Source organism: Prionailurus viverrinus, chromosome E2 (assembly GCF_022837055.1).
Source record: "Prionailurus viverrinus isolate Anna chromosome E2, UM_Priviv_1.0, whole genome shotgun sequence".
NCBI classification, from domain to species: Eukaryota; Metazoa; Chordata; class Mammalia; order Carnivora; family Felidae; genus Prionailurus; species Prionailurus viverrinus.
In genome coordinates, this window is record NC_062575.1 from 51681472 (window position 1) to 51706080 (window position 24609).

Genomic DNA, 24609 nt, shown 5'->3' on the forward strand with positions numbered 1-24609 from the left:
ACCCCCTCTGCTATAGACATACTCTGGTTATATATTACTCTACTCGGCAATAGACATCTCCCGAAAATAGAATTCCTGCCCCGTCACCTGACCCTATCCTGGCCCCATGTGCCCAGGACTCTCGTCCCCAGTTCAGACCACCCGCCACTGCAGCACACTGGTGTCCTTGCCCCCTGTGGTCAGGGCCACGCTGTCATCGCACAAGAAGGCCACATTTGTCACGTGGCTGCTGTGTCCGCCATATTTGTGGCTGAGGGCCTGTGACAGGGAAAGAGAAAAGTGAAAGAAGGCGATCTGTCTCGTTCCTGGCTGTATCCCCTGTGCCAGGCACATAGCAGGTGCTCAAGGAATATTTCTTGCATTAATAAGGATCAAACAACCAAAGCTCCCGGAATCGCAGACACTCAGAGCAGAGCGTTGGCACTCTGGACTCTGAAATTTACCGACTTTTAGGTTAAGAATGACCCTTGGGCTCAAGCCACTGTCCTCCTCGTACAGATGGGAAAGCTGAGGCCTGGAGATGGGAAAGCTGCCGCCTCAGTCTTGCCCGCAGTGTTGCTCATCCCCACCCCGCCAGCCCCCCCCGGGGGACTCACTCGGGGCTGACAGCAGGGGTAACTAAATAGGTGCACTTTGCCAAAGTCATCAGCTGAAGCCAGCAGCTTCCCGTCATGGGAGCGGGCCACGGCGTTGATGTCGGTACCGTCGGCTCCCTCAGACCAGATCCCTGTGGGCGAGATGAGGGGTGGGTGGTGGTGAGCGGTCAGCCTGGGCCAGGGACCCCTGAGGTGAGCAGGCCCCAGCCCCGGGCTCCCTGCCTTCCTCCCAGCCAGCCTGGCTTGTCGGCAGCCAGGGAGGAGAACTGGAATCATCTTTTGTAAACGTGTATCTGACCCTGGCCCCCCACCGCTCCAAACCCTTCTGTGGCTCCCTGGTGGCCTTGGAGAAAGCCTGGGCTTCCTAGCATGACCTCTGAACTCTGCCTGACCTGGCCTGCCACGCTGCTCCAGCCTTGTCCTCCCTAACGCTCCCCTGCAACTCCACAGCGATTTGGCCATCCTGCCTTCTTGGATTTCTCCAAATGCCAAGTTCTATGCCACCTCCAGGCTTTTCATACAGGGTACGATTTCCTATCCTAGGGACTGCTTTCCTTCTTCACTGCTTCCTCATCCTCCAGGTCCAGCTCCGATGCCCCCTCCTCCAGGAAGCCCTCCTTGACTCCCTCCCAGGCTGGGACCAGATGCCAGCCCAGTCCACACCGGTCTCCCGCCCTGGGGATAACCAACAAGAGACGATGAAGACCACCAGAGAAGGATGTTGCTTGGAACCCCTGTTCTCAGTGGGACCTCCCCCATCCCAGAACTTACCAAACACCCCAAATCCCAGGACACAAGTGGCCGTGGCCCATTCCACATTCCTCACAGCATCGACACTAGTGATCTGCTTACAGGTAGCCGGGTCCCCTGGGGCAGAAAACAGGGGGAAGGGTTCAGAGCAGAAAGAACTGGGTCGCCTGGGTGGCTCAGTCGGTTGAGCGTCTGGTTCTTGATTTCAGCTCAGGTCATGATCCCTCGGTTTGTGAGTTCAAGCCACACGTCAGGCTCTGGGCTGACAGTGGGAGCCTGCTTGGGATTCTCTCTCTCTCTCCCCGTGCCCCCACTTCCAATAAACTTAAAAAAAAAAAAAGAGGGGCGCCTGGGTGGCGCAGTCGGTTAAGCGTCCGACTTCAGCCAGGTCACGATCTCGCGGTCCGTGAGTTCGAGCCCCACGTCAGGCTCTGTGCTGATGGCTCAGAGCCTGGAGCCTGTTTCCGATTCTGTGTCTCCCTCTCTCTCTGCCCCTCCCCCGTTCATGCTCTGTCTCTCTCTGTCCCAAAAATAAATAAAAACGTTGAAAAAAAAAAAAAAATTTAAAAAAAAAAAAAAAAAAAAAAAAAAAGAAAAGAAAGAAAGAAACAATTACTGACTTAACCCATCCATTTTATAGTCAATGGGCACTGAGGTCTGAGACAGGAGGCTAAGGTCCTAGGGTTTATTCCACCTCTCCAGACTTGGCCGAGGGGGCTAGATCCTGGGTGGACACACCCCAAGCCTGAGCAGGGGCATCTGCTTAGAGACCTGTACCTCACCCATCCCACCAGGAAGTGGAGGAAATGGGAAGCCAGGAGGCCAATCAGAACAGCCCCTGAACACAGGAGCCAGAGGACGGAGACTTGAAAGCCCCTCCTCCCTTCCTAGAAGTCAGGGAAGTCTATGTAAATCGCACACGTAAATAGGGAGGCTGGAGGAGGGCCGCCTTCGGCTTTCAGAGAACTCACAGTACAGGATCTCGTAGTCCCCGGAGTTGGTGACGAAGCAGCTGCTGTCCTGGGCCCAGTCCAGGTGGGTGATAAAACTGGAATGGCCCTGCGGAGGGGGAGGGAAGGGGTGGAGTTAGAGCTCAAGCGGGTAGGATTAGACCGGGAAAAGCGGAAGGCAAAATACACAGGTAGGGGGAGAACACAAGGGGGCTAAAGGAAGGATACACAGCCTTTGGAGCGTGGGGGCGGGGCCAGACTACCATGGGCGGGGCCAGACTGCGATGGGCGGGGCTAGACAGAAAGGGCTTAGAACACAGGGGGAGTTTAGAACGTGGGCAGAGCTAGACACAGAGGGGCTTATAACACGGGGGTGGGGGGTGGGGGGTGGGGTAATGTGTGGGCGGGGCCATAAGACTCCTGGTTGTGATCAGGGCAGTCAGTAGAGTGTTGAAGCTGTGCTCCCTTGAAGTAGAAAATTGGTTAATTCTGCGGCCCCTGGTAGGGGTGGCGGCGCGGGCTGGGGGCCACTGCCCACTCACCGAGCACTTGCCCAGTCGGCTGACCTTGCGGCCGCCCTGGTCCACCGTGTACACGTACACCAAGTTGTCGTGGGAGCCCACGGTCAGGTACGCCCCGTCTGGGGGAGGGGGAGGGGGGGGCTATGAGGAGGCACCCAGGCTCTACCCCCTTCTCTCTCAGCTTCAGCCCCCGCCCCCGCTATGCCAGACTCCTCAGCTGTCCCAAGCTCCATCCCCGCTACAGTCCTAGACCGGCCCCTAGGCCTTGCCACACAGGTTCCACTCCTTCCCCCTGCTAGTAACTGAGCCTCAGTTCCCAGGCCTGGCTGCTCCAAGATCCAGCACCGGGCCGCTTACCTGGAGAGAAGCTGACCACTGAGATCTGCTCATTGCCATCTGTGTGGATAGCCACCAGGTCGTGGGTCTCCGTGTCCAGCAGCAGCCATCTTTAGGGAGAAGGCACGATTGGGGAGGGGGTGTGAGCTGATCCGGTGCAGTGGGGGGGGGGGCTGAAGGGGGGGGGGTCGGGGTCGGGAATCTGAGGGGCCTGAGCTTGGGACCCCAGAAGAGATTTGGGAGAGAGGCTGACTCCAGATGAATACTGAGAAGCAGTCTGGTGAGCAGGCTGTTAATTGCAGACTCTGTGGGCTCTGGGGACACAGGGGAAGGGAGGTTTTGTCCAGGGACAGTTCTGGGAGGGGAGGGAGCAGAGAAACCCTCTGCAAATGCCCAGCTCAGCTTTACCTGCCAGTCACTGTGCCCACGGCCAGGACAGAGCCACTGGGGTGGAAACCAGCAGAGCGGGCAGGGTCCTGAGGGGAGAGAGAGGAGGCAGGGCTGAGAACTGGGGTCTCCGGCCTATCTGGCTATTCCCCTACCGTAGCCGCAGACACCCCAAAACCATCCTCCAGTTTTTGTTTTTAAACTGTGTTCTTCTGGGTCTTTTTTTTTTTTTTTTAATTTTTTTTTTTTAACGTTTATTTATTTTTGAGATAGAGAGAGACAGAGCATGAACGGGGGAGGGTCAGAGAGAGATACAGGGAGACACAGAATCCGAAACAGGCTCCAGGCTCTAAGCTGTCACCACAGAGCCCGACGCGGGGCTCGAACTCACGGACCGCGAGACCATGACCTGAGCCGAAGTTGGATGCCTAACCGACTGAGCCACCCAGGTGCCCCTGGGGTTTTTTTTTTTTTAATATTAAAATTTTTCTTTTAAAACACATTTATTCATTTTTGAGAGACAGAATGTGAGTGGTGGAGAGGCAGACACAGAATCTGAAGCAGGGTCCAGGCTCTGAGCTGTCAGCATAGAGCCTGACAGGGCTTGAACTCATGGACCGTGAGATCATGACCTGAGCTGAGGTCAGGCACTTAACCGACTGAGCCACCCAGGCGCCCCTTTTTAAAATATTTTTAAGTGTTTTTTTGTTTGTTTGTTTTTTGTTTTTGAGAGACAGAGAGAGCGAGCAGGGGAGGAACACAGAGAGAGAGAGAGAACCCTAACCAGGTTCTGCAGGGTCAGCGCAGAGCCCAGTGTGGGGCTCGAACTCACAAAACTGTGAGATTGTGACCTGAGCCGAAATCAAGAGTCGGTTGCTTAACCAACTGAGCCACTCAGACGCCCCCCAAACCATCCTCCTTTCCTGTGTCAGCTCAAACACAAAACAGTCCTGCTCTCACTGTGGACTCTAGATCCATTTATACTCCCGGTCTAAATTCTCACAGCTTTATTCATCTGTGACTTAGGTAATTTTCTAGAAGTGAGATTTTTTTGGGACAAAGGATAGCCATATTTTGAAGGCTTTGGAATGATAATGCCAATTTGCTTTCCATAAGATTCTATCAACTCATCACCAGGCACGTCCAAGTGTCCATTTCCCCACATCTTTATTAAACACCTGGCAAGGGGTATCACCACTTCTCGAATGTTGGGGACGTTTGGTTGGTTCGCGGGCAATAGGGCATCTTGGAATCAGACTCGGGTTCAAACCGGCTCTGACACTTCCTAGTTACGTGACACCAAATAACCTTCCCTGTCTGAGCCTCGGCTGCCTCATCTGGCCAATGGAGAACATCAACGTGTGCTCCCTGGGATTCTTCTAAAAACAAGACGTAAAACAAGACGTAAAAACAAGACTTACCAGCAAGCTGGTAAATAAAATGGCTTACAGGCAGCACTCGACAACGGTTGGTTTGGATTAAAATCGCACCGTGATGATTTTTACCTTATCAAGCCTGTTTCCAAGTGGGGATCTGTCATCCCCACGGCCTTGTGGAGGTTGCGAGAAGTTGAAAGGACGAAGGGGGTAAAATGCTACGCCAGTTTCTCTGGGCGCGGTCAACAGACTGCCGGAATCAGAAAAATCTACGGGAGCACGTTAGAAACTGCAGATTTCCCGTCCCAAACGCAGACCTCCTGAATCCGATTCTCTGTGGGTGGGGTTAAGAGTTCTGTGTCTCCTAGGCGGTTTGACGTCATAATGAGGATTACTACACGTGGCCCTCACAATTTCCAGAGCATACCATCCCTGACTCAAAGTTCAAAGGCCATCAGGTGTCCCAGAATCAGAGGTAACCCTAGATTCCTTGAGCGAAGTCCCAAAGCGTGGTGTGGGGGATACGATGGAGTGACATTCTAGTGTTCCATGCTGCACAGGTAGGGGAGCTTAAAAACTACACTGCCCAGAATCCCTTGCAGCTAGGGTCCCACTGGGATTTGGGTCTAACAATCCATTGCGCTTTTGTTGGCTCTGGAAGACAGAAAGCAGAGGGCCTGCTCTTCTATTTCCGCTCATCATGGGGGCTGGGAAAGCGATGGCGCTGGCTATGATCGTGAGCCGTCGCTGGCCTTAAGAGGAAAGGGCACACGGGCGCCGGGGTGGCTCAGTCGGTTGAGCATCTGAGTGTTGATTTCAGCTCAGGTCACGATCTCACAATTCGTGGGTTCGAGGGATTCTTTCCCTCCCTCTCCCTCTGCCCCTCCCTCCCCTCTTCTCTCTCTGTCTCAAAAGAAATAAATAAACTTAAAAAAAAAAAAAAAAAGGCAAGTACATGGAGTATCAAGTATACAATGCAAATGTAGCCAGCACTGGGTTGCTCTAGAGCAAGACCGTCTAACAGAAGCTTCTGCGATGCTGGAGACGGTCATTATCTGTACTTCCCAACATGGTGGCCACTAGATACATGCTTGAAACGTCACCAGTGCAACCGGGGAATTGAATTTTTTTTTTTTTAAGTTTGTTTATTTAGTTTGAGAGAGAGAGAGAGAGGATGAGCAGGGGAGGGGCAGAGAGAGAGGGAGAGAGAGAGAATCCTGAGCAGGCTCCATGCGGAGCCCGACTCAGGGCTCAAACCCTCGAACCCGGAGCCCGACTCAGGGCTCGAACCCTCAAACCCGTGAGATCGTAACCTGAGGCCGACACCAAGAGTCGGATGCTCAAACGACTAAGCCACCCAGGCGCCCCTGAATGCTTCATTCTATTTACATTTTAAAGTTAACTGAAGTGTGACGACCCACCCGTATTGACCAATGCGGCTCTAGAGACAGCCCTTGCAGCGACCACAGCTTCCTGCGGCTGTGACAATGGCATTCTCCTGACCCCGCCCTCCTGACAATGGCAGGGGCAGCGGCTCCCCTGGCAGATTGGTTTGGTGCCCTGAGCCCTGACATACGGAGACAGGCGCTTGTGTCAGAACAGGGTGCCGAGTACCCCCCCCCCCCCGCCCCAGTCCCCTTACCTCGATGATCCTACTCCACAGGGGCCGGCGGGACTCCGCACTCCACAGATGCACCAGCTTATCCTGCCCGCACGTCACAAACTGTGCCCGGCTGGGGTGCGTGGCCAGACCCCACAGTTCTTCCACGTGACCCTGGCGGGAAGGGGAGACGACAGCATGGGGCCCGCCAATCCGGACCCTTTCCCCACCGAGCCTGGTCCCAGAAAGAAGTGCCAGGCCGGTCCCGGCGACACACTGGGGCCACAGGTGACCCGGGGAAGGCCCTTTCTCCAGTACGTCTGAAGGAGGCCGGGACTTGAGCAGACCCTCGCCCCGGTGTGTGGCTCGAGGCGAATGCTCCCCTTCTCTCCAGGCCTCTGCTGTCCGGTTTGCACAACGCAGGGCAAGAGGCATGCTGGGTGGGAGCTGGAGCCTTGACCGGCTTGAATCGGGTGGTGTCCAGAAGGCTGCGGGATCCCATGGAGGGCACTCAGCCTGGTGGATCTGACCTCAGCTCTCCCTTACGGACTGGACAGGTGCCCTCTCCCCGGATCCTCAGTTTAATCTTCTGTAAAATGCGGACATCGTTGTGCTCACTTGAATCACGGATGGAAGGTGTTGAGGCTAGTACGAAGCGCTCGCAAAATTGGAAGTGGCTGTTATTATTATCATTATTAATAACGTGTGCTAATAATACGCTGTTAAATAACAACGAACACTGATAATATAATTGTTGACGTTAGTGTAACGATGCATGGTAATAAAGCTCTAATATATATTGACCTATTCATAATATAATCAACGATGTGTAATGTTGATGCTATTTTGGGGGGGTCTCTAAGGTCCCTTCTGGGAAATCCCTCTGATCCTGGTTTTCCTTCATGTTCCAGGGAGACCAGAGCCAGAGGGAGATCTAAATGCAGCAGCATGGATCTCAGCTAGCCTGGAAAAGGGGAAATGCCCGGAAGGAATGGAAGTATCCAGAGCCACTGGATCCAGGGGTTACTTTGGCCAAGACCTCTGTGACAGGCACCATCTAAATGCCGTCTATGAACCGACTCATGGGATCCTTACAAACCCCCACGAAGATGGGTTCTGCTGCTGCACCGTTTCATAGAGGCACAGAGACTGTCATTCATTTGCCTCACATCACACAGCTAACCAGTGACAGGGCTGCGATTTTGATCCCAGGCAGTCCCGCTCCAGAATTCCTGTTCCTGACCATCCTACTATACAGCCCCTCGGCGGGGCGGTGGGGGGGAGGGGGTTGGCGCTGGGGTGTTAACTGGGTGTGGATAGGGTTTTGGCACGCCAGGACGAAGGGGCGAACATGTGAGCTGCAAGAAGAAAAACAGGCCCACTCCAAAGGGCCTTCCCAGATCTCAGGAGGTGTGTGGCCCAAGGTGCATGTGGCCCAGGTGACAACCTGCCAGGACACTTACCAACAGAAATGGACACCACCCCTGATCAGAAGGACAGGGGGTGTCCTGGGGGACACCAGGCGGGGTCCTGGGGACCCTCTGCTGTGCCAGCGGGTAACTCGTTGGCTGCTGGAGCAGGGGGGTGCTGGGGCAGGGGTCCTGGGACAGGGGTGGGTTTACGGGGTGGGAGCAGGTAAAAGGGAAGGTGAGTGGAGTTTGTGAGGCCAAGGGATGGGGTGGGGAGGTGAGGAGAAATGGAAGGAAGTGGGAAGAGAAGAGGAGAGAAATGAGGAGGAGGGCGGGTGCAGGAGAATCACTCACCTGGACGAGCAATGAGAAGCCTGTGTGGACAGAGCCCTGCAGGATGCAGTTGCGGGTGGTCCCCACGTACAGCGTGTCTCCCCGACCCTCAGCCACAGTGCGCACCGGACCGAAGTCCTCTGGGACCTGAGGGTGAGGTTGGGGGCATATGAGTGTAGGGCACAGGCAGAGAAGGGGTGAGGGAAAACAAGCTGGGGAGAGGAGGGTCCATTAGGAGCCGGGGTGGGGGGGATGGGAGGAGGTCCCCTCACCTTCACACGAGGCTGTCCCCCTCCTCACCTCTACCTCCTGCAGCTTGCTATAGTCGGAACCCCAAAGGACCACCCGTCGATCACGGCCCCCTCCGGACACCAGCGTCCCGTCCCGCAGGGCGCAGAGCCCAAACACACCGCCATCGTGGGCACCCAGCACCGCCTGTGTGATGCGGTTCCCACCTGTGGGGGCAAAGAGGGGTGGCCAGGGAGCAGGGATCCCCCAGCATGGGGGAGCTGTCCCTGTACTGAGCCCTGAAACACCTCCAACTCTCAATCCTACATTCAACCACTCACTTACCTTTCTATCCACCCTTCCACCCACCTGCCCACTGCCCATCTATTCAAATACCTTATCATCCATCCATTAAACAATCTGACTAACATCTACCCAGTCACTTTTGATCCACCCACCCACTCACCCATTCATTCATCCACTCATCTACCTACTGGTCTGTTCGTCCATCTATCTACCTATCTACTCACCCACCCACTCACCCCCTCATCCATCCATCCACCCATCCAGTCCAATCCATCCATCCACCCACTTACCCACCCATCCATTCGATCCATCCATCCATCATCCGTCCATCCATCCCCCTATCTGATCATGTACCCACCCATCAATCTACCCAACCATCCATTGATCCATCCATCCATCCATCCATCCATCCTTCCATCCATTCATCCATCCATTCATCCATCCATCCATCCATCCATCCATCCATCCTTCCATCCATTCATCCATCCATCCATCCATCCATCCATCCATCCATCCATCTATCCATCTACCCACCCATCCACCCATCCACTCACCCACCCATGTACCCACTCACCCATCCATTATCCATCCATCCATCCATCCCTCCCTCCCTCCATCCTCCCATCCAATCCATCCATCCATCCATCCATCCATCCATCCACCCACCCACCCATCCATCCATCCATCCACCCACCCATCCACCCATCCACTCACCCACCCATGTACCCACTCACCCATCCATTATCCATCCATCCATCCATCCATCCATCCCTCCCTCCCTCCCTCCCTCCCTCCATCCTCCCATCCATTCATCCATCCATCCATCCATCCATCCATCCATCCATCCATCCACCTATCTGATCATGTACCCACCCATCAATCTACCCAACCATCCATTGATCCATCCATCCATCCATCCTTCCATCCAAACATCCATTCATCTATTTATCCATCTATCCATCCATCTATCCATCCATCCATCCATCCACCCACCCACCCACTTACCTACCCATCCATCCATCATCCATCCATCCATCCACTTGCCCACCCACCCATCCAATCCATCCATCCATCCATCCATCCATCCACCCACCCACCCACCCACTTACCCACCCATCCAATCGATCCATCTATCCATCATCCATCTATCCACGTGCCCACCCACCCATCCAATCCATCCATCCATCCATCCATCCATCCATCCATCCATCCCTCCCTCCCTCCATCCTCCCATCCATTCATCCATCCATCCATCCATCCACCTATCTGATCATGTACCCACCCATCAATCTACCCAACCATCCATTGATCCATCCATCCATCCATCCTTCCATGCAAACATCCATTCATCTATTTATCCATCTATCCATCCATCTATCCATCCATCCATCCATCCACCCACCCACCCACTTACCTACCCATCCATCCATCATCCATCCATCCATCCACTTGCCCACCCACCCATCCAATCCATCCATCCATCCATCCATCCATCCATCCATCCATCCACCCACCCACTTACCCACCCATCCAATCGATCCATCTATCCATCATCCATCCATCTATCCACTTGCCCACCCACCCATCCAATCCATCCATCCATCCACCTATCTATGTACTGATCCACCCACCCATTCATCCACCTCTCATCCATCTCTTCACCTCTTTCATTCAACTACTCACTCACCAGTCAATCCATCCTTCTACCCAAACATCCACCCATTTTCCAATCCATCTACCCATTCACCCTGTCAATCTAATCATCCATTCATTCATCCGTTAACCCATCCAATCAGCAACTGTGTAACCAGCATTTATTCTGGGCCCAGCTTCCTGCCGGATGATACTGGGAACACAGTGGTGACCAAGACAACCTCAGATCTTGCCGTCACAGGGTTCACAGTCCAATTTCAGAGACAGACCTATTACCAGTCAATGACAACCCAAGGTGGTTGGGGCTGGGATAGGGAAAGCCAGGAGCCCGTGGGATCCCATAGAAGAGACCCAGCCTGGTAGGTCAGGGAGGGTTTCCTGGAGGAGGAGACAGCTGAACAAGGATCTGAAGGATGAGTAGAAGTCAGCTAGGCCAACAGAGGGTGGGAAAGGGCTGCATGCAGAGGGAACAATGTGTGTAAAGGGAAGAGAGCAAGAGCATGCGCTATTTAGAGAACTATAGAAAATCTGGTTTGGGGGCGCCTGGGTGGCGCAGTCGGTTAAGCGTCCGACTTCAGCCAGGTCACGATCTCGCGGTCCGTGAGTTCGAGCCCCGCGTCGGGCTCTGGGTTGATGGCTCAGAGCCTGAAGCCTGTTTCCGATTCTGTGACTCCCTCTCTCTCTGCCCCTCCCCCGTTCATGCTCTGTCTCTCTCTGTCCCAAAAATAAATAAACGTTGAAAAAAAAAAAAAATTTAAAAAAAAAAAAAAAAATCTGGTTTGACTTCATGTAACATGCAAGGGGCAAGGGAAGGCAGGGCCAGACCACACAAGGTCTTCGAGGCCTCAGTGAGGGACCTGGGCCTTGTCCTGAGGGAACCAGGGAACAATGGTAGAGCTTGGCAAGGGGAGAAAAGGGTCAGATTTACACTGGGTTCTGGAATTTGAGGAGGCAAGATAAATAAAGGCTAAGGACCAGGAAGGAGGCTGGGGCAGGGACTCAAAGGGACAGTCCTCAACTCAGATGTGGTGCCACACGTCCACTTATCATTCTGTCCACTTGTCTTTCCAACCACCCCACCACAGCCCTACGGGATGGACCCAGTGATGGGTCTGGGGATATGGAAACGAATCAGACCCAGTCTCTGCCCTCAGAGAGCTCACAGTCTGCTGGAAAAGACACACTGTCAGTTATTCAGAGCTTATTCTCAGCTGTGTAATTTCAAGGGAAGCTCTGAGCCAGCCAGGTGCCCCATGAGCCTGGGGCTTCTCATCTGTGAAATGGGAATAATATTCAGTGCACCCTTGATTTAGGAGCATAATGTACGTAAAAGCAAACGTACCCAGGCCAAAACAACTCACTGATTTGTTCATGCCATCCATCTGCTGGGACAACCCATTCTTTGCTTGATTCATCATTCACCCAAAGGCTAGAGCAAGCTTGTATTCACCCCATTAGCGTTTGCTGGGACAATACATTAATCCATTGGTTGGGACAACCATTTATTCATTTCTTCATCCATCCATTTGGCTAGAACAATCAACTCTCTTACTCATTCAGCAATCAAGCTACTTCCTGGAACAATCCATTCTTCGTAATATATTAATCCATTGGCTGCGGTAACCATTCATTCGTTCATTCACTCATTCATTCAGTCATTGCTTTATGGATCCACTTCCTGGGAAAAGACCTCTTCATTTATTAACCCCAGCATCCGTCATGGGGACAACCATTCATTCATTCAGTTGTTCACTCACCCAATCATTCACCATTAAGGAGGCCAGTACATTCACTCATTCTTCCACTCACTGAGTAGGACAGCCCCTTCATTCATTCATTGCCTTATTCATTGATCGCTCTGGGACAAACCACCTCTCCATCCACCCACCCACCCACCCATCCACACACAAGTGGGTTAACCATTCAATTCACTTATAACTCAAACTTGATCCCCACCACAGGATTCGCAGAGGACAAGGGTGGGGAATAAGTCAAGATTTTATGGAGATGGGGATACTGGAGCCGAGCCTTGAGGGGATATAGGAATTAGACAAGTAAGGATTTAGCCTGTTTTATCATACATTCCATACAAGCTCGGTCAGAGGAAGGCTTGGCCAAAGGGGGTTCGGGAGGGCTGGCTTGGGTACCAAACAGGTGGAGTGAAACTGACCTTTGCCCCAGACATAGAGGTTCCCCCCCGAGTCCCCGGTGACCACATCGCCACCCTCCAAAAAGGTCACACACAGCACATACTTCGGTTTCTCGTGTTTCTAAGGTGGGGGAGAAAGGGAAGGTGTCAGAAGGTTGCTGAAGCAGAGAGCCTCCCAGAGCCCACCCACCATCCAGGACTGTGGTCAGGGGACCCCTGCTGTGATGTCGGGTATGAGGCCCATTGTGGGGCACCCCCATCTCCAACCCGCCTCCGTGCACTGCTCATGTAGCCTAGAGCTTCTGACCACATTGTCTCCCTTGCTTACCCCTGGAAGCACTTCCTGCCTCCTCTCTGGACTTTTCTTCTCTGTCCTTTCTCTGCCCCTGGGTCCCCCCTCTCTCTGTCCCTGGCTCTCCCCCGTCTCTGTCCCTGGATTCCCCCTCTCTCCATCCCCGGGTCTCCCCTGTCTCTGTCCCCGGGTCCCCCCTCTCTGTCCCTGGGTCTCCCCCTTTCTGTTGCCACTCTCCCCCGCTCTCCCCCTGCACCGTCTCTCCTCCCCTTTCCTTACCCATCCTCTATCTCTATGTCGCTCTCTCTGCCTCTCCCCACCCTCCCCTCAGTATCTCTGTCTCATCTTCACCTATGCCTGGTGTCCTCCGGGCCTCCCTTTTTGGGGTGGAAGCTCCAGTTCTCACCCATGGCAGGCGAGCCCTGGCAGAGGGGCCCCTGCACCTTCTCTCCCGGGCCCTCTGCTTCCCGCTCAGTGTCTGTTTGCCTCGACGCGCATCTCTTTCAGCCAGTTGGCCTCTGACCTCCGTGTTTTTCCACATTATGGCCAAGCACAGTACTGCCTATTGAGTATTTACTATCTGCTACTACGGTCTTCATCCCGCTGAATCCTCACAACTTTAGACAGTTAAGGAGGACGATCCTCATGGTATGGGATAAGGAAACTGAGGCCCCAGCAGAAATTCGGCATCCTCATAATCTGGGACCCTCTGGGACGCTCTGTTTTGTTGTCTGCCCGGGTGTCCCTGCCTGTCTCCTTCAGGGCCAGCCTGTCCCCGCACCCCGGGGCACTCACCTCAAAGAGGCCCTGCCGTTTGCTCAGGCTGCCCCCCTCCAGACTCCAGAAGTAGATGTGGGATTTTCCGCAGGTGATGAGCACGGTGGGGTCTGTGGGGTGGAAGGTGGCCACCAGCACGGCCTCGTTGGAGCACTTTGGAAAGTGGGGGAGATTCAGAATGAGGACCTCAAAGCCACTAGGGCCACCCCGTGTAGGACCGCCCTATACAGCTGCATGAGTTGTGCACTGCACAACCTACTTGCCTGTGTCTTTACTATACAGGCAAGCTAAAATACTGAAGGCAGGGCCGGCCAGCAAAGCGTTACTGCCACCTTTATCAACATGACAGCAGATCTTGGAGAGCCTCAACTCTGCATCAAGTGCTGTGCTGAGTACTTTATCCATTAACTGCTGTACTCCTCAAAGCGCTCCGTGAGGTACGGCTCATCAGCGCTCCCCATTACAGGTGAAGTGAGGCGCAAAGAGGGGAAGTCACTTGCCTTAGGCCACACAGCCAGGTAAGAGTCAAGTCCAGAATTAATTCACATAGGTCTGACTCCAGAGCCCAGCCTCCCAACTACTAAGTCTCTGTCCACAAACTGTGGGCCCCAATCCGGAACGTAGGTCTCCAAAATAGGCACATGACCTTGGGCAAGTAGCTCTCCCCTCTACCATGCCTCAGATTCTTCCCTAGAAGTCAAGCCGCCACCCAGAGATGCAAGTCAATGTCCTGGATGTCGCAAGGCTACAGTCAGTAGCTGCCTTGCATCGACCTTTGTGTTGTGCCTGGGCTAGCCACCCCACATCCCAACATCAAAGCCAAGGCCCTACTAGGAAGATGCTACCATTATCCCCACTTTACAGACGAGCAACCGAGGCTCAGAGGGGGCAAGCCGCTTGCCTGCAGTCACACGGCCACCAAATGGCAAAGCTTGGCCTTGAATGCGAGTCTGTCTGATTCCAGACTCCTAACCACAGAGATCCAGCCAGTCCCACAGAGGCACCCCAAGGAGACGGGGTGAGAACGGTCACCCCACCTTGCCATCCACCACCTTGGCCTCCTTGGCCCAGTCCCACACGGAGAGCATGTGATCGTTCGATTCGTCCACTGCACAGAGCAGGTTGCCTCCATTCTAGAAGGAGGAGAGAGGAGGGGGAGTGGAGAAGGGGGGTCAGGATCCACCCCTTCAACACTCTGCCCACACAGGAACTTCCCACTCAGGTCTGTTTTAAGATTTTCAAAGCTCCTGGCCCACATTAGATGAAACACATGCAAATACACTCCCCGTCCAGCAGCCATGTACACATCTTAAAGGGCTTCTAGAACTTTCCTTTTGAAATGACTCCTCCCTAAGAAATTCATCTCATTTACCCTCAGTTACTGTTTCTCTGCAGGAATCCTGAAACCATCTAATCTGCATTTTTATATGAAAATGACTTCACGCACACAAAATGAAATGACTTTTATGCACACAAAGGAAACAATCGAATTACTAAAATGTTGGGTGTTCACACCTTTGGTGAAACAGGTGAATTTTGATTTTGCAGGGTTCCCTCCTCCCCGTACACACACACACACACACACACACACAGTGTCACCAAAGTAGCTTTTCTCCACCACTCCCCACAATGCCCTCAAAGATCTCCTTAGGCCTCAGAAAACCTGTGAGGCTCTAGTCCCGTGCTTCTTGGTTTTTATTCCTCAATCCATTGCTGATCAATACTTTGGTAAAATACATTTTGATAAAAATGTGAAATAGGATAAAAAAAAAAAAAAAAAAGCCCACCCATCACAGACTAGGATGTTGCAGGAAATAGAAATTGCTCTGCAAATTCCTGAAGGCTTACTCTCCATTTCTGGGCTTATCTCGCCCAGACCTGCCACCACCCATCCTGCCGACACCCATCTAGGCTGGACCAGGGAACCACAAGGCCTTACAAGGACCTTTCGCAAAGGAAAGTCGGTGCCAATAATAATGCAACCAGCATGACCAGTCACCGAGGAGTTTGGGGGCAATCAGGACACGTGGGTCCCCTTCATAAGGGCTATAGGAGCAGCCCTGTAAGGTCACCGAGGGTTGGCCTGCAGGGCGGGCAATTCTGCAGGGGGCGTGGCCTATACCTGTGACGTCACAATTAAGGCATGCCCCCTCCCCCATCCCAAAGCGGGCGTGTGTGTGTGTGTGTGTGTGTGTGTGTGTGCGCGCGCGCGCGCGCGCGCAGGCGTACCCCTAACTTTGGAGGAGGTACTCCTGACTTTGGAGGAGGGGACAGGCGAAGGGTCCCCGCACAGGACTTACAGATTTGGAAAAGCCCACACAGCACACAGCTCTGTCAAACATCCCCAGGCCCAGCACGTGTAAGGTGGAGAGGGAGACTGAGTCCCAAATGCGCACGTGGGGGGGTAGTGGCTGCAAGGAAGAAAGAGGCCTGTTACCTGGGGGGCCTGGCTGTCTGCCCCCACCATCACCCCACCCCAGTCTCCGGTCCCTCCTCCTCCAATCTGTTACCTTCCCCTCCTTAGAGGTGCCTGCCACCTGTCCAGTGGCAATGGTGACCATATCAGGGTGGACAGCCAGGCTGAGAAAGAAGACAGATGGACAGGGCTCAGTGGGAGGGATGGGGCTCAAAGGGGGGGCCAGGACTCCTCCTCCCTTAACAGGCTGAAGTCACAATGCCTGGCTATTGATCCCACAGGTTGGTTGAGTGAGTTATTTAGCCAATAAACATCGATAGTCCTTGTGTAACAATAAGGGGCTACTCTCCAGGTACCCAGCCTCGGAAGCAAGACTCCGTCCTGGGGTCTCTTAACTCAAATGCCCATACGGCTCAGGACTGTACCCAAGTGGTGGCCAGGGGGGCACAGCCATCAAAAGGGGCTGTCGCTGCCTGGCTCCCACCCTGTTAGGATCATCTGGGGCGCCAGCTAGGAGTTTCCGAAAAGAAGTGAAAAATCCAGGCATGTAAGTGAATTCACCGACCTTTAAAATACTGATGATCAGTCCACATTTTTTTCCTGAATTCAGCCGGTAGGCCAAGCAAACGCCTGGCCACAGCCACCTACCCCCCCCTCCTCCCCCCCCACCTCCGCCTCCAAGAGTGGCCCCTCCCAGGCCTCACCATTTGATGTCATCATTGTGGCCCAGGTAGTGGCGCTGCCTATGCTCCTCCACACTGTACAGCACGGCCACGGAGGCCACAAAGTACACTATCTCCCCCGTGGGCAGCAGGTAAAGGTTGGCCCGGCAGTCTCGGCCTCGGTAGCCATAGCTGGAGATGCCCGGGGGCCGGTTAAGGAGCCTGTTTTGCATCGCACGTGCCAACTCAACACCTGCAGTGAGGTTTTCCTGATTCCACTCAGACCCCGTCGGGGGGGGGGGGGGGGGCGGAGAGGGGCGGTTGATGGTACCCCCCCCCCCCCGTAATATATCCACCAAAATATTAACCCCCGTGGGGCACCCGGGTGGCTCAGTCGGTTAAGCATCCGACTTTGGCTCAGGTCATGATCTCCCAGTCTGTGAGTTCGAGCCCCGCATCGGGCTCTGGGCTGACGGCTCAGAGCCTGGAGCCTGCTTTGGATTCTGTGTCCCCCACCTCTCTCTGCCCCTCCCCCGCTCGTGCTCCGTCTCGCTCTCTCAAAAATAAATGTTAAAAAAAAAAAAAGTTTTTTAAATATTAACCCCAAGAACCTGTGACTATAACCTTCCTTGGAAAAGGGAGTCTTTGCAGATGTAATTAAGGATCGCAACATGAGATTATGCTGGATTATCTGGGTGGGGCCTAAACCCAATGTCGAGTACCCTTATAAGAGACAGACAGGAAAAGACACTGAACGTCAAAGGGGTGTAGGTAGGACCCACATGAAAATCAGAGGTTGATTGGAGTGATGTGGTGTGGCTATAAGCCAAAGAACCCCAAGGACAGCCAGCAGCCATCCAATGCTAGGAGACATAGATCAAATTCTCTGCCAGAGCCTCTGGAGGGAGGGCAGTGGGCCTGCTGGAACCTTGACTTTGGGCTGGGAGAGAAAATCGTTCTGTTTTAAGCCACAGAGTTTGTGGCGATTTGTTACAGCAGTCACAGAACGCTAATACAACCCCCCCTTCCCTCCAGAAGGGTCCTGTTAACACTAAGTTAGCTCACATCTGCTCGGAACCTCCCCATGAGTTCCATCTCAGAGCAAAAGTCAAAATCCTTATGAAAGCCCGGGCATGAGGTCTAGCCTGACCTGGGCCGGATTCCTCAGTCCTCAGTCAGGCTCCACTCCCACTGGCCTCCTGCTCTCTGTCCTCACCTCAGGGCCTTTGCACCTGCTGTTCCCCCTCACCTGAGTACTCCTCCCCCTCAACTCTCCGTGGCTCCCTTGCCTCCTTCAGGTCCCTGCTCAACTGTCAGCATCTCAGAGAGGCCTTCACTGCCTATTCTACTTAAAATTGCAAACTCATGCACTCTCACTGCCCCCTGCCCCACCCCCCGCTCATATTTCTGTCACACACTCATCAGAACCCCACACGGTTTAACTTGGTATAACACAGCTTAACTGTCTCCCCAACTAGAGTATCTGCTCCGGGAGGGCAGGGATCTTTGTCCATTTTGTTCACTGCTCTATCCCTGGAGTCCAGGGCTTGGGACTGAACAGACATAGGAATTCAGTATCTGATGAAGGAATGGCTGACCCCCCCCCCCCTTCAGAACTTTCTGTGGCTCCTCCCACTGGCCTGCCTGGCCCCTTCCTGGCCCCAGTAGGGCTTCTGCCCTCCTGTGCTCTCTGATCTTGGAGTTCCTCAAAATGCCAAGATCTTTAGTCCAGGCCTTGGCACTAGCCTTTCCCTCTGCCTAGTACATTCTACCTGGCCACCTCCTCAGAGCGGCCCTCATGCTCACCTCCTCCACCGGCCTCATGTCACTTAATAATTGCCTGGTTAATTTGTTAACTGTCGCTATTTCCCAATGAGGCTGTGTGCTCCCAGGTGGCCAAGACCGGGCTGTTTCATTCACTCCTATAACTCCTCCTCTGGGAAGCCCTCCGTGACCCCCAGTTGCCCTTCTGGGTTCCCCCATCCCAGCCCTGCTCACTGTGGGTTATCACCACCAAAGAGTCTGTCCCCACACTCGACTAGGGGCCCTAGGAAGGCAGGCTGTCATGATGACCCCTGGGTGCCCAGCTCGTGGCCCCAGATGTTCAGAAAATATCTGAATGAATGCTGCCATATGGGTCTCGACCCCACAGAAATGGTCCCGCCCTGCAGTCATTTCAGAGATGGGGCATCCGAGCCCCACACTGAGTTTTGCGGTCTCAGCGGACCCAGCCTGGCACAACAGCTTAGTGTGCTTTGATTCTCATAGATGTTTCCGGCTCTCTCGAAAAGACTCTGGGCTCCAACATCCCTGCCTCCACTAGAGCGGAAATCAAGGCCGAAAGAAGAGGACGGGGCCTGGGTCCCTAGGCTACTGATCTGGAAAAAAAGCGTGGGCCACGGAGGCAAGAGTTCTTGCCCCAGAACTGGTCTGACTCCCGAGGACAAGGCTCAGTCCTTTCCTTTGGACTCAGCTTTGTCATCCAGACAGTGAAGGCAGCAATTGCCAAGCTGCAGGCGTCAGAGGGCTCTAGGAGGCCACGGGTTGTACAAATACACTCTCAATGCTACAAAAGAGGAGGATTGTTATCATTCACCGTACTTACACATAAAACCATTTAGAATGGTGCCTAGCATCTAAGTCCTCAATAATGCGCAGTTATTCTTTGATCAGTTCCTGTTTATGGGGCACACGTCCTGAGCTCAGCACCTTTATACCTCCTTTCCCGCCACTATGAATCTGCAATCCTGAAACCCATTCTTCAGAGGACGCGGCTGAGGCACAGGGAGGCGAGGTGATTTGTCCAGGATCACACAGACCAGCCAGGTCTGCCAGGCTCCAAAGACGGGGCCCCTAACCATTTCCAACTTCTTCTGTTTCTCAGATACACCTAGGTCACTCCGGCCACAGAGCCCTCACACCTGCCATGCCCTCTGTCTGGAACATTCTCCTTCTAGCTCTTCCGATGCTGGCTCCCAGCTGTTCAACTCACAGCTCAAATGCCCCCTCCGCAGAGAAACACAGTGACTCTTCCCACACGACTTTAGGTTCCTGTGTTCCCAGCATTTATTACTTAGCTGGAATCACCGTGTTTATTTAATCACCGGCTTCTGTCATCATCTCTCTCTTCTCCTTTAGAAGGTGAGCCCCAAGTGACCAGGGCGGGACTGTAGAGGAGAATCTGACACGTGGAAGGCACTCAGCAAACATCTGCTACTTTAGTGCATCGTAAAAAGGTCATTTCAACTAACCTGCTTTCCTCAGCACCGTCCTGACCCCTCAGGCCACAGGGGCCTGCGAGTGTGATTCAGTGCAAAGACCCTCTCTCCCGCTGAAGTCCCCTACCAGAAGGGTGTTGGTCTCTTCCAGACTGGGGGATGAGGGGCAGGGAGGAAGGGATTACAGCAAAAGGATACACCCAGTCCAGCTTGAGCCGGCTGGAAGGCAGCTCAGAGCGCGCGTCGAGGCTGTAGGTGGGCGCCAGCTCGGTGGGAATCAGCATTGGCACAGGGCGCCCCCTCAGGAACATTTTCACGGAGCCCTCCTCTGCCAGGACACCCCCAGAGGTCAGGCGCCGCCACCAGCCCACGCCCCAATTCCCTCTCCCCTTCAGGCTTCACTCAACAACAACACCAAAAATGCATGGAGGGGCACCAGGGTGGCTCAGTCCGTTAAGCGTCGGACTTCAGCTCAGGTCATGATCTCCTGGTTCACGAGTTCGAACCCAGAGGCAGGCGCTGTGCTGACAGCTCAGAGCCTGTTGCCTGCTTCAGATTCTATGTCTCCTTCTCTCTCTGCCTATCCCCCGCTTGTGCTCTCTCTCTCAAAAATAAAGATATAAAAAAAAATTTTTTTTTTAACGCATGGGGAAACTGAGGCCAGAGAGGCAAAGGCTCAAATAGCCACGTCTCCTGACCTCCAGCAATCCCCAACCAAGCTCCTCCCCCTCTCCCCACTCACCCATGCTGAAGATAACTTCTTTGGTTTTGCTGTCAGGAAAGGGGAAGAAAAAGCGCCCTAATTAGCAGACGGGTCTGAAAAGGGGAGAAACCACTCCCCTACCCCACCGCTGCCCGGAGGTCTCTGATGAATAATGGGGGCCGAGTAAGAAGCGGAGCGCTGCCTCTCTGCAGGCCGTGTGCTTTGCTCGGTTGATCGTGCAGAGCCTAAGACACAGGCCCAGAGAGGCAGTGATCGCCAAAGATCACACAGCACGAAGTGGCAGGGACGCGATCCTGGAAGACGGGAGTCACCAGGGACCCCTCCCTCCTAATCAGCACCGCTCTCCCAGAGCTCCCCACCCCCAGTCCCACGGTGCCCCAAACTTCAAGCAGCAAGGGAAGCCGAGAAGGTTTAAGGGAAGGGGCGTGTCTCCACATTCCCTTCGCCGGCGGAAAGGGGTGATAGTCGCGGACCTGGGTCCCTGGCGAGGGTGGGGGGAGCCCCGGATCCAGGCCCCGGGAGTGCAGGGAGGAGGGGGTCTGCAAGAGGGTCTCACCCAGCTCCAAAGCTACTCATGGCGGCGGCTGGCGGAGCTTCGGGGCCGGGGGTGGAGCCGGGACGGGCTCCGCCGCTTCCGGCCCTGGGAGGCGCCCGCGCCGCCGCGCCCTGCCCCGCCCTCCGCGGCCGACCCCGGGAGCCGGCCGGTCATTCTGGGTCTCAGATCCTGGGCTGTGGGGTCCTGATACCAGGCTCTTTTGGGGGTGGGGGGGTGGGGGAGAGTGTTGTTTGAGAACAGGACGAGGGGGCGTGTCTGCCTGAGTTCAAACCCCAGCCCTGCCACTTGCTAAGCAGTATGGACAAATTGCCCGACCTCTGCCTCGGTTTCCTCCTTTTAAAAATGGGGGTAATAAGAGTACCCACCTCGCGGGGTGATCGCGAGGATTATATTGGTTAATTCATGTCAAGTGCCTGGAGTAGTGCCTAGTACATAGCGTCATGGACGTGTTTGCTATTATTTGAGTGGGGTTGAAATGTGTGGTTTTTGACCCAGTTCCTGCCTTAGTTTAGCCCCCAACCCCACTGCATCTAGACTCCATCCTTAGGTTTTTACTCTGCCCTGGGCTTCAGGGTGGTCCAGCCTCCAGAGAATTGACCACGCCCCACATTCTGACCACACCCACCTCCCCCTTCCGATCCGTCCCCAGAGTTGACACCTCTCCTGATAATTGACTGCCCCTCCCTGGCCCTCTCCGCGCCTCGGGTCCCGCCAGGCATTCTGACTACGACCACTTTACAGAAATCCAGTCCCTGAGTTGAGACTGTTCAAGGCCTCCAGGTTGGCCCCGCCTCCTGGTATTTGACCACGCCCCTGTCGCCCCGCCCCGTCTCTGACAAGCCACCAGCCGGTATCGAGCCCAGTGACCCCCACCCCAGGTTCTGATTCTACCCAGGCTAACACTCTGGTCATGCCCTCCAATTCCAATCATGCCCCCCCCCCCAGTTCCCCTATTCCCTGCAGAAATTCCCTTGAAGCTTCTGCCCTGGCCCCACCCCTGAGACCCAACAGGGACTCTTTTACTTAATGACCACGCCCACAAGCCTGGCTCCTCCCTCAATTTCCACTCTGGCTCCACCCAGAAGACCCTAACCATTCACTTCCCCGAAGTTCTAGTCCAGCCCCTTAAGGCTTGGCCACACCCCCCAATGCTGGCAGAGCCCTGGCGGGCCTTCCTCCTCGCCCGCGCTCTCTTAAGACTGGTCCCTCCAAGCCTCGGCACTGTCCCCGCATTCTGAACTAGATGACCTCGCCCTGCGGTACCACCTCGTGGCCTGGGGCATCACCCGAAGTTCCGCATCCCCTCTTCCAAACCAAACTGGGGTCCTGGCCTCACCCTCTGTGACAGGACCCCCACCCCAGACACCTACCCTTCCTTTTTGGCGCTGCAATTGCTGCTAGACGATGTGGTGCGGCTGCGGGGGTCCTCGCGGCGCACCGAAGCCAGGCGCTCTGGTGACAAGTAGCGGCGGGCACTACGAAGAGAGAGCGCATTGTTAGGGAGAAGCCTGTGAGGGTAGCAGGCCAGTGTAAGAGGAGGGCGAGAACCTCCTGGCACTTTCCATTGCTGGAGTTCGGGCCCACGAGCCCATCCCTCGCCGTGTAAACAGCCTCTGTCTCCCATACGGTCTTGGAGGAGGCTAGGGATCCAGGCTTCCGTGCCTTACCTGCGCCCAGAGGTCGCCTCCTTCTTGGGGGAGGATGGAGAGGTGGCATAGCCGCCCACGCGCCTCGGGGGTCCCGCGCCATTGAGGGGGGTCCTGGTGGGAAGGCCTTTCAAGAGCTGACACACTGGAGGACGGGGTTCCGGGACAGAAGTAGTGAGTGCGAGGTCCGGGTCCCGACGTCTCCCCATCTCATCCCTCCAGTCTAGCAAAGATACCTGAGGCCGTGGTGCCTAAGCGTGGAGGCGCCCGGCCCTTGGGGGTGCCCCTCGCGCGCAGCGCAGCGCCCTGCTCTTCGCACGCCCTCAGGCGACGCAGCGCGTCAGCCAGCGCCGCCTTTAGGACCGCCAGCTCGTCTTCCTGCAGCTGCAGCCGCTGCTCCAGCGCCGACACGCGGTCGTCCACCTCCATGCCGCTCGTGCCCGACAGATTGTCATCTGGAAGGGAGGGTTAGCGCTGGCTGCGGAGACCACTCCGGAGCTCCAGGGCCGGAGGGGTCCGCCCCCCACCCCCACCCCTCTCCCCCCTTCCCGAGTTAAGGCGAGGCCAGCCACTCCCCCTTCCTCTCCCTCAACCTGCGGCCGGGACGCTCAGAGATGGGCCAGGAAGAGGGTTACGAGGGGGAAGGAAATCCCCAACGCTCTCAGTCCTTTGCCCCCACACTCCTCTGCCCGCCCTGGAGATGTGACCTTAGGGAAGTCCCTTACTCTCTTATTTTCTAAGATGCTCCGAGTCAGGAGCCTCTCAGCTCTGGTTTTAAGATTCTATGACTAAGATGCTAAATATCTATGAGTGATATCAGTATTTTTTTTTTAAACGACACCAACTAATTCCTGGTGACACCAACGTTCTAGAATTGATCCCCGATACTCTCTGACGAATATCAAGATTTTATCCCTGGGACTAAAGTTCCCTTTCTTTTTCTTACGACTTCCCCAGCTAAAAGGTGATGCCTGGTCCCTCCCCTTCCCCTTCTCTCCTCACCGTGGGGTTCGACCCCAGAGAGTCAGTTGCAAGGACAGAGTTTCTGCGGCCCCTGGCGGTAGACGTGGGGGTTGCAGGCAGCGCGTCTCAGACCCGGGAGACCCACTGGGAAATGCGGGCGGGGATCCGGCTGCCAAACTCTAGCCGGACCCTCTCTCCTGTTCCTCTTTTTTTTTTTTTTTTTTTTTTATTTCGCTTCTGTACCCCACGCCCCAGAGTAGGCTCTCCCTCTCCTCTCCAGCCCATGGAGTCCTCAATCACCCCCCAAACACACACCTAGCCCATTTCCCCGAAGTGGGAAGAGCGGATGACTGAGGCATCCCTTTCCCCTCTCCCTCCCAGACCACTCATACCCAGACTCATTGCTGGCCACAACTGAGGAAGACCTGGCTCCCAGCCGGGTGGAAGTAAAGGCGGTATCATTAACAGGGACGGGGCGTGGAGGTCGCACCTGCCATCCCGAGTCGGAAGGCCGCCCCGCCCGCCGGGCTCCGCAGTGCAGCCGTCGGTCCCTCCCCTCCCTCCCCCCCCCCCCACCCTAGCGGCCCAATCGCCAGCCCGGCCTCGCCCGCCCTGCCCCCCACCCAGCGCCACTACGGTCCGGTGCCCGGACCTGCAGAGGAAGGTGGGGGCCTCCCGAAGTCGGAGGAAGGGAGCTGTCAGGACTGAGAGCTCGGAAGAAGAGGGAATCTCGGGGTCCTGCCGGTATCCCGTTTCCCACC

The 24609-nt window shown here is 55.0% G+C and overlaps 1 protein-coding gene across 4 annotated transcripts; it reads right to left on the reverse strand.

Moving 5' to 3' along the window:
- Nucleotides 1-24575, reverse strand: EML2 (EMAP like 2). Of its 4 annotated transcripts, XM_047835866.1 has the most exons (21): nucleotides 23122-23339; nucleotides 22907-23030; nucleotides 22610-22714; nucleotides 20702-20730; nucleotides 20158-20287; nucleotides 16784-16933; nucleotides 16174-16243; nucleotides 15964-16074; nucleotides 14701-14796; nucleotides 13682-13816; nucleotides 12616-12715; nucleotides 8559-8713; nucleotides 8280-8405; nucleotides 6559-6690; nucleotides 3562-3629; nucleotides 3175-3263; nucleotides 2839-2936; nucleotides 2318-2405; nucleotides 1368-1463; nucleotides 597-727; nucleotides 1-258 (listed from the first exon to the last, which is right to left on the reverse strand). In XM_047835866.1, the coding sequence occupies exons 1-21, from the start codon at nucleotides 23312-23314 to the stop codon at nucleotides 133-135; spliced, it is 2352 nt and encodes a 783-aa protein (XP_047691822.1). In that variant the 5' UTR covers nucleotides 23315-23339; the 3' UTR covers nucleotides 1-132. The 4 variants fall into 4 exon arrangements, 3 of the variants coding, with proteins under 3 accessions (XP_047691822.1, XP_047691823.1, XP_047691824.1); XR_007147383.1 differs by lacking the exons at nucleotides 1-258; nucleotides 2839-2936 and adding an exon at nucleotides 24501-24575 and having other exon boundaries at nucleotides 23122-23340; XM_047835867.1 differs by lacking the exons at nucleotides 22610-22714; nucleotides 22907-23030; nucleotides 23122-23339 and adding an exon at nucleotides 21240-21297.
- Nucleotides 24576-24609: the final 34 nt, after the last annotated feature.

What these genes read in the sequence shown, in the direction of transcription:
- EML2 (XM_047835866.1), bottom strand. Translation starts at nt 23,314, where the DNA reads ATGGAGGTGGACGACCGCGTGTCGGCGCTGGAGCAGCGGCTGCAGCTG. An exon ending in GTGTGGGCTTTTCCAAATCT is followed by an intron (nt 14,797 to 15,963) that starts GTAAGTCCTGTG and finishes TCCTCCTTCTAG; the next exon opens with AATGGAGGCAACCTGCTCTG. An exon ending in GCCGACTGGGCAAGTGCTCG is followed by an intron (nt 2,406 to 2,838) that starts GTGAGTGGGCAG and finishes CCCCCTCCGCAG; the next exon opens with GGCCATTCCAGTTTTATCAC.